This window comes from Anabrus simplex, chromosome 8 (genome assembly GCF_040414725.1).
Source record: "Anabrus simplex isolate iqAnaSimp1 chromosome 8, ASM4041472v1, whole genome shotgun sequence".
NCBI lineage: Eukaryota > Metazoa > Arthropoda > Insecta > Orthoptera > Tettigoniidae > Anabrus > Anabrus simplex.
This window is the reverse complement of record NC_090272.1, coordinates 66,261,841-66,281,604: the sequence shown is the minus strand read 5'-3', so window position 1 is coordinate 66,281,604 and position 19,764 is coordinate 66,261,841. Positions and strand designations below refer to the sequence as shown.

The following is a 19,764-nucleotide window of genomic DNA, read 5'->3' as shown; positions in this document are numbered from 1 at the left end:
TTAGACCACCAAGCCATGAGGCATTTTTGGATATCATTTTCTGAATTCTCTGTGTTGTATGTTTTTAGTAGGTTTTGTTTGTAGCAGCCTCACAAGTAAAAGGAAGCAAGAAATTAAATTTTATAGAAGGAATTTCTTTCTGGCACCTTCATAGAAACAGACTCACAGAAATATTTTTTATATCTATATATAGATTGAAGAAATTGAAAAGGACACAAAACAACTCTGAATCACCCAGGAAGAACCAGTTGGACTGAGGTAAGGAGAGAGAAACTTCGAGAATGAATGAAAGAGTTGTGAATGAAAAGTGAAGGAAGAACCAAGTGGAATTAGTATAGTCCATAGTTACACACACAGTTAAGAAAATGAATTAATTAAATTAATTAAAATATTTAATTTCATCTGTTAGGCTTGAGTTAAGACATGTAATGTTATTCCAAAAGTGTAAAATTTCAAAAATATAACTAGTCAGTCAGAGAGGAAATTATCTCTCTCTCTCTGCTTCAGTGGATCTGAGGATCATGGGTTCAAACTCAGTGGAGAATATCGGATTTATGAAGGGCGGAGAAAAGAAGCACTCGGTGTCATGCAGTGTTGGCATGTAAATAATCTCTGGTGACACATTTGGTGTTTACCAGACAAAAATCTTTAAAACTTGGCCGTAGGTGTTCATGAGAGGTCCAGTTTGCTCATTTATGTGGTAGAGTAATGGTACGATGAAATTGACATGCAGGCTGCTTAGATGTATCAAATTTTAAAATAACTACATATATTAGATGCGGCCGTACGATTATTTTTCCTTTTTCTTTCATTATCTTCTTTTGTTTCGGCAGACTATGGACCACGTTAATTCGAATTCAGCTTCATCTGTTTTTGGGCTTTAATCCGCGTCTGGTACTCGTTCATCCTTTCACTCTGCAATCTCCTCCTCTCTTCTGCCGACAATGCTTGGATACGGGTTCTAACCTTTTCTTGAAAATTCTTGGTGGTCTTGATCTTCGATTTATAAGCATCCGTGTTGCTGATTTCCATTCCATGTATTCCCATTTCTTCCAGGTCCTTTACCTCATGATGCCAGCGCACCTTAGTTTTTCTGGTCTCAAGAAGCCTTATTATCTGATTAGTCAGTCTTCCCGGATTCATTCCATAGATATGCCCAAAGAACATGGCTCTCCTCTTTTGGATGGTATCCAAGATCTTTTCCATCTTGAGATATAATTCTTGGTTTCCTCTCTTTCTGTATGATCCATCTTGCAGGGTCCCAGTACCTTCTTCAGAATATTTCTCTCTACCAGTTACAACTTTTTGATGGCCTATCATGTTTTTAACAGAGAAGACAGGCTACCAGAGAAAGGATGCTACATGTAACTGTTACCTAACATGGTCTCTAATGGCTGTAAACGTGTTGGGTTGTTTTTTTTTTTTAGAAGAAATGATTAGTCTTGTGCTAAGAGATGCTGTGGCCTAAGAATGGTACGGCTATCTTATGTCCAATTCTAAACATACTCTGTATGAAAAAGGAACAAGCAAGCAATCTCGGAACTTCGCTAGGAGAAAAGGGATGGAGTCCGGCAATTTATTGATGACTTGGACTGTGAAATATATTTCAAAAGTAGAATTTTGAAAGGTACGTATTAAGTTGCAGAGGCGTAATGTTGTTTGAATGAGCTGCTTTGGTCGATCATCTAAGTTCAAATTGAAGGATGGGCACTTCATCCAGTGAAGGTGGTAATTAATATTAATACAGGCAGTGAAAGCAGCGGTCCAAATATTATTCGATATTATTGCTTGTCCTTTCGATGATGATGATTTCTAAAAAAAAATTTGAATGGTTTCACATAATTTTTTTTCCAAATGCTGCTGTTCGTCTGGCTATTTCTAGCCTGGTGCAGCCCTTGTAAGGCAGACCCTCCAACAGTGGTGGGCAGCATCAGCTGTGTATAGGGAACTGAGTGTTATTGTAGTGGAGGATAGTGTTGCGTGTGGTGTGAGAGTTGCAGAGAAGTTGGATGGTGCAAACACCCAGTCCCTGAGACAAGGGAATGAACCATTTAAAAATTTGTGACCGACTGGTAATCGAACCCGGTGCTCTCTGATCAGAAGAGCACTACACTGACTATTCAGCCAAGGAGCTGGATATTTTTTCTAATAAGAACTCTGTTTTAATTCACCAGTTGAGATAAAGCCCTTGAAAATTTGCGAACAGGTTTCCTAGATAGAATTCATATTGTTTAGTGATAATAGAGTGTAGGATATTCTGAGTCTTTTTGAGTTTTAAATAATGAATCTCTTAGTTCAACCAGTTATCATAGATGATTATAAACAAGTTTGGAATTTTGTGTAATTATTTGAAGTGTATGTGATGTTACATGTTACAAATCTCATGTTATAGTCCGTATTGAAATGTATTTAAAATCAAATAATAATACTAGGTTGTAAATTCCACCTGTTCAATACATAGGAGTTTTTTATTTAAATTTAACAAATAGTTCTTAATATATTAGATATAGGGACATGTTTCACCCATAATGAGGGCATCATCAGCCTAAAAATCTCATACCTGGAAGAAAGATAGATCTGGATCCTGATTGTCCTTATACATAAATAAGAGGATACTGTTTTAGGTACAAATGTGAATAAAATGACTAGCCAATAGAACACAGTAGTTATAAGTACTCTTATGACAAAAATCAGTCCTTGTTGTAGATCTTTACGAATATCTTGTTTTTTAAATGTGGTAACAAGCAGTTAGTTAAAAGTTCAAAAAGAATACGTAAATTGCTGCGTTGAAATTTAAATTTGGTAAGTATGGTGCCTTATTCTGGAGATGGCGTAAGGAGCTTATAATAGCTTAATATTTAGGTTAAAAGTCTCTCTTAGTGGTAGTTAAATTTAAATCCAAAGATGTTGTTAATTTTATATGAAAAGATAATACGACAAAATTTCTTGAAGCACTTAGGAGCGAGGACAAGTACTTGTCAGAAACGTAGCTATGTTTATAATTAGCTGGTAGATGTGGTTGTAGCTTCTTGTATTAAAAGTCAAAAGGAAATTGTGCGAGGTTGAGTAGAGACAGTTGTTATGTTAATTTGGTTAAAGATGAGGTAAAATCCAAAGTTGTTTGTCTGTTGAAATTATTAATCTTATATGAAAAGATAAGACGACAAATTTATTGAAGCACTTAGGAGCGAGAACAGGTGCTCATCAGAAAACGTAGCTATATTTATAATTAGCTGGTAGACGTGTTTAATACAAGAAGCTACAACCACGTCTACCAGCTAATTATAAAAATAGCTGCGTTTCTGACGAGTACTTGTCCTCGCTCCTAAGTGCTTAAAGAAATTTTGTCATATTATCTTTTCATATAAAATTAACATCATCTTTGGATTTAAATTTAACTACCACTAAGAGAGACTTTCATCCTAAATATTAAACTATTATAAGCTCCTTATGCTATCTCCAGCATAAGGCACCATACTTACCAAATTTTATTTCAACGCAGCAATTTCAGTATTCTTTTTGAACTTCTAACTAACTGCTTGTTACCACATTTAAAAAACAAGACATTCGTAAAGATCTATATATATAAAATAGCTTGTCCTGACTGACTGACTGATTCATCATCGCCGAGCCAAAACTACTGGACATGAAAATGAAATTTTGGGGATACATTCATATTATGATGTAGGTGCTCGCTAAGAGACGATTTTTGGATATTCCTTCGGTACGGGGGTGAAAAGGGGGGTGAAATTTTAAAATGAGTGTATCTATATCTCAAAACTTTAAACGTTTATAGATGTGAAAATTGGTATTTAGAATCTCCTTTAAAAATAAGGAAACTTATGTTTTTTTGTTTTCAGAAAATCCCAATAGGAGGGGTGAAAAAGGGCAAAAAAGGGGTTGAATGCCTTTTATCAGGAAACTGGTACTTATATCTCAGAAACTGAAGATATTACAGACCTGAAAATTGGTACTTTTGACTGCTTTTAAAAATAAAGAAACACGTATTTTTTGTTTTTAGAAAATCCAATTAATTGGAGGGTAAAATGGGGGTGAATTTTTAAAATGAGTGCAGCTATGTCTCAAAACTTTTAAAGTTTACAGATGTAAAAATTGGTATTTAGAATCTTCATTAAAAATAAAGAAAGACATATTTTTTTGTTTTGGGAAAATCCCAATAGGAGGGGTGCAAAGGGGTGAAAAACAGGTTGAATGCCTTTAAAGCGAATACTTCTATCTCAGAAACTGAAGATATTACAGACCTGAAAATTGGTGTTTGGGATTTCCTTTAAAATAAAGAAACACGTATTTTTAGATTTTGGAAAATCCAATTAATGGGTGGGGGGGAAGAGGGTGAATTTTTAAAATGATTGTGTCTACAATTTAAAACTTCATAAGTTTACAGATGTAAAATTTGGTATTTAGAATCTCCTTTAAAAATAAAGGAACAAGTATTTTTTGTTTTCTGTAAATCCCAATAGGAGGGGTGTAAAAGGGTGAATAATGGGTTGAATGCCTTTAATGATGATACATATATCTCAGAAACCGAAGATATTACAGAACTGAAAATTTGTATATAGGGTCTCCTTTAAAAATAAAGAAACACGTATTTTTTTGTTTTTTTGTTTTTGGAATATCCAATTAATGGCGGTTAAACAGGAGTGACAAATGGGGTGAATTTTGTGAAAGACTTTATCTACAGAATATCTGAGAAACGTAAAATGTTACAGACGTAAAAAGTGGGTAGGTGGAATCTCCTGTAAATGTAAAGAAACATAGGTGATTTGTTTTTGGAAACTCCACTTAAGTGGAAATAAAAAGGGGTGACATTTTAAAATGAGAATTTCTACAGTATATCTAAAAAAAGTTAACATGTTACAGAAGTGAAAAATGGTATTTTTTATCTCTATTAAAAATAAAGAAACGTGTATTTTTAGTTTTCTTAAATACCACTTGGGTGGAGGGGGTGGTAAAAGTGACTGAAAATGGTGTTGATTTCTTTTAATTAGGCTACTGATATCTCAAAAATGAAGATGTTAAAGATGTGAAATTTGATATTTGGAATCTGCTTTAAAAGTAAAGAAACACGTATTCTTGGAAAATCCAATGAAGTTGGGGGGGGGGGGGGCTGAAAGAATTGAAGAATTAATTGACATAATTGTACGAGAATACATAGTCTACATCTAATAAAAACTAAAGTTGTTACAGATGTGAAAATTGGTATTTTGGATTTCCTTTAAAAACAAAGAAAAACGCGTTTTAGGGGGAAATCATATCGCGGGGCGGGAGTGAACAGGAGTTGAATTCCATTCATGAGGACACATAAGTCAAAAACTGAAGAAGTTAGAGTCGTGATAATTGGTATTTAGAAGATCCTCTACTATTAAAGTAACAAGTATTTTTTGCCGGAAAATTCACTTAGGAGAGGAGGGAGTGAAGGAGTGTGAAAGGAAGTGAAAAAAGTGAATTATTTTATGGGGATACTTATATCTCAAAACTGAAGGTAATAGACGTCAACATTGGTGTTTGGAATCTCCACGCCTTCTTTTAATTTTTTTTTTTTTGGTGGGGGGGTAAATCAACTTAACGGCGGTAGGATATAACAGGAGGTGAGACCAATTGATTTTACTGTTCATAATGCACTTATAAGGAGCCTCCGTTGCTCTGGAGGCAGCGCGCCAGCCTCTCACAGCTGGGTTCCGTTGTTCAAATCCTGGTTACTTCATGTGACATTCGTGCTGGACAAATTGGAGGTGGGACAGGTTTTTCTCCGGATACTCCGGTGTTTTCCCTGTCATCATTCATTCCAGCAACACTGTCCAATATTTCATTTCATTTGTCATTCATCGATCATTGCCCCAGAGGAGTGCTTCGGCAGCCGGCACAATTCCTATTGTCGCCGCTAGATGGAGGCTTTATTCATTCCATTTCTGACCCCGTCGAATGACTGGAAACAGGCTGTAGATTTTTGATATACTTATTCTGATCATAAACAGATCATTTTTAATCTTTCCTGGGTTCGTTTTTAACAACCATCTTTTCCTTCGGAGAACGTTCTTAGATTACAGTAGATTCTCCTGGCATATAAATAAAAATGTAAACACATTTGAAATAAACGATAGGAATTAGATTGCCCGTCAAATTGTTCACCTCTATAATAAGGTCAATAATGCACAGAAGTATGTCATTCGTATTGCCACAAATCCCGCACACTTGCCTACGCGCGAAAATGTTGCTGGTCACATTGTCAACAATGACAATGGCAGCAGATGTAATTTACCCTCAAGTAGCGGTCTTGCATAATAATAATAATAATAATAATGTTCTGAACCGTCGTCAAATGTGCGGACCGCGCTCGAAACGGGTCCTGGAGGGGTAATGACTAAGAATGCAGTCCGGCGGCGGGTTCAGTACCGCCAAGGCACCCAAGAAGACACCACGCAGGATTTCCTGAATGATTATATCCATATTAAGAATGCTTATAGGAAAAGATGGCAAAGATTTAGGGACCCAACTGACCGGCTGGAATACCTGGACCTAGCCCGGGAAGTATGAAATCGATTGCTGGAACGAAAGATTGAAAAATGGGAGGAAACTTGACGTAATCTATTAGAAAACGAGTCAGATCGCGAATTTTGGCGGATTCTCGCAGGAAATGATTCGGTTCGCGAATTTTGGCGGATTATATATCTAAAACAATAAGCACTCAATTATAAATTTCAGTATAATACCGTAGCGAAGCACGGGTATCTTGCTAGTCTACAATAAGGATTGATTATAAGACTTTTTCATAAGAGTACTTATAACTACTGTGTTCTACTTGCTAGTCATTTTATTCACATTTGTACCTAAAACAGTATCCTCTTATTTATGTATAAGAACAATCAGGATCCTGATCTATCTTTTTTCCAGGTATGAGATTTTTTGGCTGATGATGCCCTCATTATGGATGAAACATGTCCCTATATCTAATATATTAAGAACTATTTGTTAAATTTAAATAAAAAACTCCTATGTATTGAACAGGTGGAATTTATAATCTAATATTATTATTTGACTTTATGTACGTGATGTTTGGGAAATTATTTGATATTTCATTTTCAGATATGTTATATAATGGTTTGTTTTTCTTCAACAGGTTGAAGTGTCCCTACTGCCCAGTTGAACAGAATCCTTCCGATGCTCGGCTCATTTACTTTTAATTTAGATATAACGTCGTAATTTATACTACTAGCTGTAAGAGCACAGAGTCATATGTAGAAGGTGTGTGAATGATGTACTGTCCTTTATTTCATTTTGAGACACTTCAAGTTGAGATTGGTGGGTAGAAATCTGGATGCACATGCCTTTTATAATAAGTGTTGGAAAGTGATGTTATTAAATGATGTATTTATAGAGAAATGTAAATAGTTGTGTTTGTTATATCATAGTCTGTGACAGAGAAGAAAGATGGACATTTTCTAAATACTGGACATTTTGGTGGTAAAAGAAAGAAATAGAAAAAATGAATTTATTGGATAGTGGGAGGAGCCCCTTAGAATATATTTTATTATTTTTTTCCTAGTGCAATATGTGTTCATGAATTTGAAACTGCAAAGGAATCTTGTTTTTGCAAATGTTGACTTTTTTTTATGGTGGTTGCAGGCAAACTCCAAACAAGTATAAAATTTACATTTGGGGACCTTAATCGTTCATGAAGCTTTTAATTTTACTAAAATATTAGAGTAAATATTGTTTTAATTGTATGTGATATCTGGACTTGCTCTTGAAATACTTGTTATTCCCATGTGTCAGTGATGCACAATTCTTTTGAACAATTCTTAGCACATGACAACTTGAAGTGAAAATGAAAACATTATGATGAGTAGATAAATAGAGCGGAACATTGATTATTGGAACTAATTGAGACCAACTATAGTTCGGCTATTCACTTGTTTTAATAACCGAACCTAGAATTGTTTCCAATACCTTACATATGAAATACAATGCTTATGGTAAATGAAACAGACCCACTTGCACAAAGTAATAGTTGATTTTTCTGTCTTTGAATGTAGACCTCCATGTTCTAGCAATAGGATCTTGTATTACATTCAGCAGGAGAAGTTGAGTCAAGCAGCATTCAGGTTATCTTTCATACGATATCATCACCATTTCCAAGGCAGCAAACCACATCCAGCATTTCCTGGACAACTTTTATAATTTCATCTTCACTTAAAGTTTGAAAACCTGGATCTGAATCACTTTCCAGCCTCTTGTTTACGCTTCTTCATCATAGTTTTCAAGTCCTGAGATGGAGGGATACAATTCTGTAAATTCATTGCTCTGGTGTTCTTCAGAGCCATTCCTTTAGGTTTCTTCTGTTGAACTGAGTTTGTTCTATGAAATTTTAAAATAAACCTACGTCATCAACGTCGACAATTCAGCTAACGTGTAGCAACAGTCTTTTAGACTTAGCTTCTTAGAAAGAGCAGCAATGCTCTGTTGGTCATTGTGTGCTAGTAGTAAGCACCAAAGATTTTATAAATCTCAGTATGTGACCTTGACCCGTAAATTGAATACAGACAATGACATTCGGTGGAAAGTACACATCTTGAAGACTGAACACAGATGCTTGACATTAAAGAACAAAAGGAACTTGCTAAATGAATTTCCTAGAAGGCGCTTTGGTAAGTACTGTATTATTTTTGCAGTTCTCATCCTACTACAGGGTGAGAGAGAAAAATGTATCTACTCTTTCATTGAATACTGTATTTTTGTGCTTTTTTGAAAAGGAATGCGCTAAAATGGAGAAAATGTGGATTCAGATACTTGACATTTTGGATGACTAATGTTTGGATAATCAATGTTCCACTGTATATTCCCAAATAGTAATTTTGCTCAGGAACAGTAGCTTCAAGCCTGATCATTTTATATTTAATTTCTTGTGTATTGCTAGTTGTAATTTGGGAAAGAGCTATAAAAAATAGTCATAATAGCAAAATTTGCTTTTAGTTGCTATAATTATTTTTATCATTCTTTTGGTAGTACTTTGAACTTAATTTTCAATCCCAGAAAATAAGACTGAAAAAATATCAATAGAAGATAAGGAAAATAAATATGATTTAGGTGTATCTTAATGATCTCTAGATTCAGGAGCAAATGCATGAAATGCAAGTAAAGATAAGGCATGCACATATATCTTTTCTCTATAAGAGAGAGAGTGACTGTGTGCATGTGTTTCTTTCAGTCAATTCAAGCCTTTACAGTATTTAAATATCATTAGTAACTTCTATTGATATAATTATTAGAATAAAACATTATCACTACCTCGACAACGGTTGTTTTGATCTTGAACTAAGAAGTTTTCCTGACATCCCTTCATTGGGATTTTCCTTGTGCTCACTGTGAGAGCATTGCTCGTGGTTTCCTTATTCCCTCTATTTTCTTGACATATTTGTCATTTTTGTTAAGTACAGAATCAATCTTCAACCATTTTTGGTACATTTTCATTGGCTTTCCAATTTCATCTCCTTGCTCTTCATTGCACTAATGTCATTACTTATTTAAGTCTTTGGGGTCCACACTTAACTTCCATAGCAGAGAAATGGTCTTTCTATGCTTTGCACAAGCATGTTTCTGTATGTAAAGGTGATCTGAGAATATGGTGGTTTAAGTATAATATGGTTCTGATAAAGAATGAAATGTTTTGAGGCAAATCAGCTTCTCTAAAGAATGGCAGCAGTTAACAAGATAGTGTAACCTGGTTGATATATTTTTGTGTAGTGTAATAAAAAGACAGAAGAAGGAAAACATGCTGAAGAAAAGGGTTGAACAGGAAAATGATTACAGTTGGTAACAAATAATAATAGTAATAATAATAAGGGTAGAAAATATCCAGGACGAGGAAATTAGACAGAAGTACATGGATATGATTAGTGAGAAGTTTCGAACAGTGGACAGTAAGCAGGTTCAGGATATAGAAAGAGAATGGGTGGCATACAGGGATGCTGTAGTAGAAACAGCAAGGGAATGCCTAGGAACAACGGTGTGTAAAGATGGGAAAAAGCAAACATCCTGGTGGAATGATGAAGTGAATGCAGCTTGTAAACGTAAAATGAAGGCGTATCAGAAATAGCTCCAAACAAGGGCCAATGCAGACAGGGAATTGTACATACATGAAAGAAACAGAGCGAAACAAATAGTTATTGAATCCAAAAAGAAGTCATGGGAAGATTTTGGTAATAACCTGGAAAGGCTAGGTCAAGCAGCAGGGAAACCTTTCTGGGCAGTAATAAAGAATCTTAGGAAGGGAGGGAAAAAGGAAATGAACAGTGTTTTGGGTAATTCAGGTGAATTCATAATAGATCCCAGGGAATCACTGGACAGTTGGAGGGAATATTTTGAACATCTTCTCAACGTAAAAGGAAATCTTTTTGGTGGTGTTGCGAACAACCAAGCTCATGGGGAGGAAGAAAATGATGTTGATGAAATTACGCTTAAGGAAGTGGAAGCAGCAGGAATAGATGAAATTAGACCTGAAATGGTGAAGTATAGTGGGAAGGCAGGGTTGAATAGGCTTCATAGAGTAGTAAGATTAGCATGGAGTGTTGGTAAGGCACCTTCAGATTGGACTAAAGCAGTAATTGCACCTATCTATAAGCAAGGGAACAGAAAGGATAGCAACAACTATCGAGGTATCTCATTGATTAGTATACCAGGCAAAGTATTCACTGGCATCTTGAAAGGGAGGGTGCAATCAGTGGTTGAGAGGAAGCTGGATGAAAACCAGTGTGATTTCAGACCACAGAGGGGCTGTCAGGATCAGATTTTTAGTATGGAGTAGGTAACTGAAAAATGTTACAAGAAGAATAGACAGTTGTGTTTATGTTTCAAAGATCTAGAGAAAGCATATGACAGGGTACCGAGGGAAAAGATGTTTTCAATACTGGGGAGTATGGAATTAAGGGTAGATTTTAATAATCAATCAAAGGCATTTATGTTGACAATGGGTTGCAGAGAGAATTGATGGCAGAATGAGTTCTTGGTCCAGGGTACTTACAGGGGTTAGACAAGGCTGTAATTTTTCACCTTTGCTGTTCGTAGTTTACATGGATCATCTGCTGAAATGTATAACGTGGCAGGGAGGGATTCAGTTAGGTGGAAATGTAGTAAGCAGTCTAGCCTATGCTGACGACTTGGTCTTAAATGCAAATTGTGCCGAAAGCCTCGAAAATAGGTGCAATGAGTATGGCATGAAAATTAGCCTCTTGAAGACTAAATTGATGTCAGTAGGTAAGAATTTCAACAGAATTGAATGTCATATAGGTGATACAAAGCTGGAACAGGTAGATAATTTTAAGTATTTAGGTTGTTTGTTCTCCAAGGATGGTAATATAGTAAGTGAAATTGAATCAAGGTGTAGTAAAGCTAATGCAATGATATCGCTTGCAGACGAAACTATCTTTACATCGGTCTGTTTTCAGACCAACTTTGCTTTACAGGAGCGAAAACTGGGTGGGCTCAGGATATCTTATTCATAAGTTAGAATTAACAGGCATGAAAGTAGCAAGATTGATTGCTAGTACAAACAGGTGGTAACAATGGCAGGAGGGTACTCGGAAAAGACTAAGTTAGCAATGAACTCCATGGGTAAAGCTGTACGCATAAACTGGCTTCGATGGTGGGTTCATGTGAGATGAATGTAGGGGGATAGGTTACTTAGGAAAATAACGGACTCTGTTATGGAGGGTACAAGGAGTAGAGGGAGACCAAGGCGATGATGGTTAGACTCAATTTCTAACGATTTAAAGATAAGAAGTATAGAACTAAATGATGCCACAGCACTAGTTGCAAATAGAGGATTGTGGCGATGTTTAGTAATTTCACAGAGGCTTGCAGACTGAACGCTGAAAGGCATAACGCTCCATAATGATAATGTATGTATAATAATAATGACATAATTGGTTTTACTATTTTTTTAGGTTTTGTTGTTTTTTTATGCTGAGATGCCAGAAGTTTTTCCTGTAGGAGTTTTTACATGCTGGTAAATCTGTCTATACAAGGCTGGTGTGTTTCAGTACCTTTAAATACTGCCAGATTTAGCCAGAATCAAATCTGCTAACTTGGGGTCTGAAGGTCATTGTTCTTCCATCAGAGCTGCTTAGCTGGACAGGTGCCAAAGAAACACTGCCTTTAATAATAATAATAATAATAATAATAATCATAATAATGATTATTATTATTATTAAAGATTTAACAACTGCCACATGTTTAAGAATATCAACACTGCAAACAATTAAAAATACACATGATATGAAAACAGCCGGGCTGAGTGGCTCAGACGTTGGAAGCGCTGGCCTTCTGACCCCAACATGGCAGGTTCGATCCTGGCTCAGTCCGGTGGTATTTGAAGGTGCTCAAATACGTCAGCCTCGTGTCGGTAGATTTACTGGCACGTAAACGAACTCCTGCAGGACTAAATTCCGGCACCTCGGCATCTCCGAAAACCGAAAAACTAATTAGTGGGACGTAAAGCCAATAACATTATATTGATATGAAAACACTGTAAAAATTATGGAACATTTGTAAATATGTGCAATTTATAATTGTAGATTTCTGTATCTCCTGTCTCAAAATTACAAACAGCGGTACCCAACACTTTCAAGTACTTAATTTCAACTATCATTCATGAGAAAACTTGACAGGGCATCAGATTGTGTTTGTTACATCTACTGCTGTCAAGTTCTGTTGACTTCTAATTCTGGAAATTATCCACCTCGAGCATATTTCTTCTTTACCCTTCCACCGAGCGAGTTGGCTACCTGGTTTGAGTCATGTAGCTGTGAGCCTGCATTTAGTAGATAATGGGTTTGCATTCCACTGTTGGCAACCCTGAAGATGTACCTCAATTAAGGCCATGGTCGCTTCCTTCGGAGTCGTAGTTCTTTCTTATCCCATCGTTGCCATAAGACCTGTTTGAGTCATTGCGATGTAAAACAAATAGCTAGCTATTCCTTCTATCTGCTAGACAAGCATCTTCAATCTTTTCACAATTGTTCATGATCGTATTTAAGATGCACATTTGAGTTTTCACCTTCTGCATAATATCCACCCTCTTGATTTCTCCCACAGATCAGTAGTAGAATGTCAGCTGCCGGATCCCAAGATCATCTTTTCAAACCCAGCAGAAGATGTCAGATTTTTTAAGGGTAGAAAAGAGTCCATTTGGACCTCCGTGTCTTAGCATATAGCCCATCTTTACTTTGGGTGTTAGGATTTGTATTTCTTTTCACCATTCATGGAATACTGGGGTAGTATTGGCTAATTCCTCAATCAATATCATCGTACATGACACGTATTACATTGTTGCTCACTTCCATTATGTCCTATCTATAGGAGCAGTATTTGCAATTATAGCCAGATTTATCCAGTGATATCCTTTATTTACAGGGTTGACATAAAACCCTAAATGACTAAAAATCCAATTTACAACTATATTCATAAGTGTAAATTTAACATTCTTCCCTCCACACTTCTTGGGATTAGCACGTTTGCCACAATGATAATGTGATTACCCAGATAGTTATACTTCTTGAAATGTAGTTTCAAGTTTTATGACATCGGCATGTAAAGGACACCGACCTCGATAGCTGCAGTCGCTTAAGTGCGGCCAGTATCCAGTATTCGGGATATAGTGGGTTCGAACCCCACTGTCGGCAGCCCTGAAGATGGTTTTCCGTGGTTTCCCATTTTCACACCAGGCAAATGCTGGGGCTGTACCTTAATTAAGGCCATGGCTGCTTCCCTCCCACTCCTAGCCCCTTCCTATCCCATCATCGCCATAAGATCTACCTGTGACGGTGCGACGTAAAGCAACTTGTAAAAAAAAAAATCTTTGGTAATACATTTGGTGTTTACCCGACAAAGTTAATAAAATTCAGCTGTAGATAGCCTAACAGAGATTCATTTCTCTGCCATCTGGTAGAGTTAAATTGGAATGTCAACATTTATATAAGGAAGCCAAGGTGTCAAATCAAAATGTTTACACATGGTACCTAAAGCCGTACAATTATTATTATTATTATTATTATTATCATCTTCTTTCTTCATATTTGAATTTACAATAACTTTCTCTATAATTTCTTTCTTCCGTAATTCATTATAATAGGCATAATGGTAAGCGGACAGATGCATAGTGCTCGGACTGCATGAACAATCGCAGATCAGATGCTAGCTCTCGGTATGCAATGACAAATTATGCTCAGTTCATGGCCAGTTTTGCCCATTCTGTTTCTCAGTAATCCAAATTGCAGATATGTTAAAGAGGGAAATAATTCAAAATCCAGTCTTTTGTTACATATAATTGATACTGACTGAGACTTGAAAATGAAATCCTAACATATAGAAACGTGCTAACCAAATCCAGTATATTCATTTTTCAACTTATTTGCTAGGTACTGGTTCTCTTCTGTGGAAAGTCATTATTATTTTCTCCTCTGGAGATAATCCCATTGAATCTGCTACAAAGAGTGGGGAGAAAATAATTTTATGAAGTTGCTATAAAGGCAAGGTAAATGTATCTGACTGTGACTTAACTACAGTTATATGTTTCATTGTAAGGCAGTGCATGATAGGAAAGTGAGTGGAGAACTTGTGAGTCCATGTCCTTACCATATACTCATCATCATCAATGTCCCACTCCAGTCGCCTGGGTGTGGTTTACAAGCCTCCTTCACTCCTTTCTGTCCTTCCACTTTTCCTGCTCCATTACTTCCACCACATCCAATCCAGCTTCTCTAATGTCCTTCCAAATCTGATCCATCCACCTTCTCGGTCTTCCAAATGGTCTCTCCCTAACTCCTCTTTCCAATTCCCTTCTTGCTACCCGTTCCTTAACCGTTCTTTTTAGATGTCCAAACCATCTCACTCTTGCTTTCTGTATCTTCTGTACTAACGGTTCTACAATATATTCAGCTCTTCTCTGATTTTAGTATTTTGAATTCTATCTCTTCGTGTCTTTTCAACCGACGTTCTTCAAAATTTCATTTCTACTGCTTGGATCTTACTATCTTGTCTCTTATCAGTTACCAGCGTTTCTAGACTGTATGTTACAATTGGTATAAAATACTGTTTATATAATGTTAATTTCATTCTCTTGGGTACTTTGTCATCCCATAAAAGCTCTCTCTCCTTTCTGGCAAGTTTTCTTCAACGTTGACTGAAATGTGGTGGGATATTTCAATATAAATTGCACACACTGCTGATAAATTTGTGAGTCTCTTTACCGTCAATAGGATTTGCATGAACTGATTGTGACTGATCTAGTTAAAGGATTTCTTATAGATCTACTCATGCTCTGTTTGTCTCGGTATTATATCTTCATTTTGAATCTGGTCAGGAAAATCCTACTACCGATGTGACAGTATTTTGTTATAGTGAAAGCCATTTCTTTTCGGTTTTGACAGTAGCCAGTACTATATTGGATTTTCTGACGAAGGGTTGGACAGCCAATACCAAATCTGACAAACAGTGGGAGAACCAACAGCTTTGAGTGAAAGATTTCTCCCTTAAGAGATTGCTAAAGCCTTTGTGGAGGAAATGCTACATAAATTCATCAGAAAGCTGCTGTATTGCAAATGTGGCAGGAGAGTGCTAAATGCTAAGGCAATTAACCCCAACAGAGAAAACCTCAATTACATTAGACCTAGGAAGTCACTGAGAGAGTTTTGTAAATTCGCTTTTCGTTCATGAATAGAGAAGAGTGGAGGACTGGAAAACTGGAACTGTAAACCAGTGATAATGATCAAACCCTCATCTGTTGATATAGAATGCCACATGTGATCTTCCTTCGTGGGTCATTTTTCTTCTCTTCTAAAAGATTGTTTTGTAGAATTTACTTTTGATAACATTTGCAGACTTTTTAAAACCCATATTCAGAAGTTTTTTTAATGATTTTCTCTCCTTCTCATAGCAAAGCGAGGTCAACTCCGTACAGGCCCCGAAGGCCCTTGGAGGGGTGGAAAGTAAAGTCCTCCACTACCCGTAACCTTGGCACTAGGTGGGTTATAGAGTGGTTAGCTTTACACCCAACTACCTTTGCCCTCAGGTAATTAACATGGTATTCATTTTTGGTGTAGGCTGAGAGAACCTCAATGTCATGTGCATCTCTGGAAGTGGAAATCTTGTTTCTTAAATTTTTTACTTCCTCACGGAGAATCAAACCCACCTCCTTTCGGGTGAACCGAGCACGCCTTTACTGCCTTAGCCAGTCAGCCCCTCCCATCTTCCCATACTGCTTTGAAATATGTTAAAAGTGATTGAGAATAATGTTTAACACATTGTTGATGGGATCCCTATACTTGCCACAACCCCTGTTTAGCAGACATAATTCACTCGAAAATGTCAGAATGTACTGATGGTTGAAGTCTGTGATTTTATTATGCTATGTTTGCATGCAATGTGTAATAAGTCGCTGATATTTACATCATTTTAAATATTATCCCTTAATTTCCATGGTGTGGCTCAGGATACGAAGCTTGTTATTCTGTGAAACCATGTCTTATAACAGTATGATGTTAACAATATATTATACATATTATATTCACAGTCTGCTCAAAGCTTTATGTCCCCGTCCAATTGACGAATCACCATCAGCAGCGACATATGAACACTGCAGAGAGGTTTGTAATTGAATCCAGGCTTTTAGCACGCAGTCTAGCGATTAGCAATTATATACCATCACCTTCCCTACCCTGCCAGCCAACATTCTGATGGTGGAATTTTTTCGACCAATGGGATTCGAATTGGCTAACCATGGTGTCTGACCATATAGATTTCACGCCTTAACGATTATGGCCACGAGGCGAGCGCTTTCTTTCTTGATTATATTACAAAGTAATACTTTTAACAGAATACCATGCTGTGAAAGGTGGAATTTGAACTTGATCAACTATAGATCTTATTTATTGGGTGGACAGTAATATAACTGACTGTGGTTGTTATCAGTGCATCCCATCCCATAAACATAGTAAACATTAAAAGCCTTTTTATGTGGTGATTAAAACATCACTTTTCAGGTGACTCTAATACCAGACTTTAATGTAATAAAGTTTGTTCAATAGCTTTTTCTTTCACCAAGCGAGTTAGCTGTTAGCTTGCATTCGGGAGATGGCGGGTTCCATCCCCACTGTCGGCAGCCCTGAAGATGGTTTTCCCATTTCACACCAGGCATATATTGGGACATCCGCTCCCGGCTCTCTCCACGGGTATTCAATCGTGCAGCAGCCCACCGATTTTTAGATGCCACTCTGACTCGCTAGGTATCATGTAACACACAGCTTTAACTTACTATATTGTAAACTCTAAAATCTGAAAATTTGTACGTACCTTCACAAGATGATCTAGTACGACTTTTTACTTGCCATGACTTAGTTTTGTCACTCAGCGCCACTTAAATTCCAGTTCAAAAATAATGAAGGTGTTCATTAAACCACCTATTTAATACTTTATTTCCACTTATAATGGTTACATAAACACAATAACACCTATTTGGGACATGTTTCGCCCTCAATTTAAGGCATCTTCAGCCTAAATTAATCTTCAAAAGTACATATAATATTATAAATAGAAGTTAAAATATTACCTAGTTATTGAAATTTGGTACATATAATGTGAATATTGATACAACATGTTTTTAATAATTTATCAATATGAGGTTTATAACATGTAACTTAAATTCCAACCATGCACTTCAGAGACTTCAGGACTGGTATGTTTTCATTTAGATCACACATCCCACAATGTGAGAAATTATCCCAAGCTTTAGTAAAATGTTCATCTGTCCGCTGTCTACCCGCAAACTGAAGTACTGTGTCATTTAATGTACATTTGAACGTAAAAAGATGGCGCGAATTCAAATCCGACTAAGGTCTGGTACGGTATTTTACACATGTGAAACCTAATCCGACCATGATCGGATATGGAATGTGTTCATTTAGACCACAGTCGCTTCCTTCGAGTCCTTGTGCTCTTCTATTGTCGTCAGAAGACGTATCTGAGTCGGTGCGATGTAAAACCAGCAACCTGCACTGTTCTGTTAAATTGAAAATGTTGTGTAGTTGAGATACCACAGAGATTTCTGTACTTGTTTCCTTCGTCTTGCCCTTCTTCATAAAATGCATAGTATGGTAACCTCTTTGAGTAAAGGGGTACTCTTGTTCTTAAATAACGAATTGTGCATCACTATAGTTAATAGTGCTAGACTTATTAAGTAGCTTGAGAGAAATTATACGTGACAGCAAGTGGATGAAGTAATGATTTTTGGCATGTGGAGAGAAACTTGTTACTTGAAACAGACTGTTCAGCAGTTATTGCACATCTGTTAAAAATAACATTGATGATCAGTACAAAATATTACCTTAGCAGCCTCTCTTGAATTGTATGATAAACTAACCAAGATGCACCCATGTTGTTTGCCTGTCAGTTTATTCAGTGTAAAAAAGAATAAATATTATAAATCATGCTTTACCATGAAAGAATTACTCATACACCTTGTACAAAATATTGGGTGAAATGTTTACCATATTTTCTCATGTATAATACTTATTTTTAAAGAATAAATCCCAGTTAGGATGCATGCTATAAATGAGAATATAGTTCCACTCATCTACAGTTCATTGCCATTTCATACATTAGTACACATGCATTTACATTTCTAAAATTTGTATTTTAGTGATATGTACATGCACATTATTGTCAGTAAGATCTGGTGCCTGAATTTTTACTCGGTGTGATTATATAGTTTTTCATAAAAATGTAGTTCTCTAAAGAAGCTCCCTAAATTAAGATGAGTGCCATACAAAAGAAAATGTGGTAATATTTTTTACTTATATTATGGACTAGAGGATGCAAAGAGCAGGATAAAACACACCTATTCAATTACACAGCTGTCCAAATAATTTAACCATACAAGTTTTTTACAGATTTACTCTGTGATTAATTTCCATTTTTGTTTTGATTGAAATAAAGATTATAAGGAAAACATATAGTCTCGTGGAAAATGCAGAGTGAACAATATATTGAGTAAATCAGTTGATATTTCTTTAACAGGAAAACTGTTCATTTTCAGCTTTCTTTCCTTTCCCTCTTCATTTCAGCCTATGACTCCTTATTACAGTAAATAAGTGTCCATCTGTTGCACCTCAGAAGTCATTTGGGTGCAGAAAAACCATATGGCAGGAACTTCTGATGTACAGAGATGATGGAAACAATACATCCACAGTCGTCATTGGTCTGTCTTTGTTTCCGACTGTACATTTCTTGCTTGTAAGTCCTATTGTCAATTATTCAAATTGGTGGCTTAACAGACCAGACCTTGTATGAAACATGCACTCACACAGGTTACATCTAATTGAGAGGGATTTGGTTGGATTTGTAAAAGTTTCCGTTTTTGATAAGACTCTGGTTCATGTCTTCTTTGTTCTTGTTCGAACATCATAAACTGAGCGAGTTAGGGTTCAAATCCTTCTGCCTGCAGCCCTGAAAAAAGTTTTCCATGATTTCCCATTTTCACACCAGGCAAATGCTGGGGCTATATTTAATTAAGGCCACTGCTGCTACCTTCTCAGTCCTAGCCCTTTCCCACACCTCCATCACCGAAAACCTTTGATTTGTTAGTGCGACGTTAAACAAGAAGCAAAAGGAAAACAAAATCATAACATCATAACAGCAGCTAAGGTGGTTGTACGTCAAAGAGTATGGTTTTCTGCAAGTTCTGCAATGTGCAAG

At 36.4% G+C, this 19,764-nt stretch overlaps 1 protein-coding gene across 1 annotated transcript in view; it reads left to right on the top strand.

The window, feature by feature from the left end:
* The window catches only part of Sou (required for meiotic nuclear division 5 protein souji), a 69,636-nt gene extending 51,137 nt beyond the window's left edge, over positions 1-18,499 (top strand). Inside the window, exon 9 of the mRNA XM_067152263.2 lies at positions 7,139-18,499. Coding sequence (XP_067008364.1) covers positions 7,139-7,202 — 64 coding nt within the window. The 3' untranslated portion in view covers positions 7,203-18,499. The remainder of the gene's footprint in view (positions 1-7,138) is intronic.
* Positions 18,500-19,764: the final 1,265 nt, after the last annotated feature.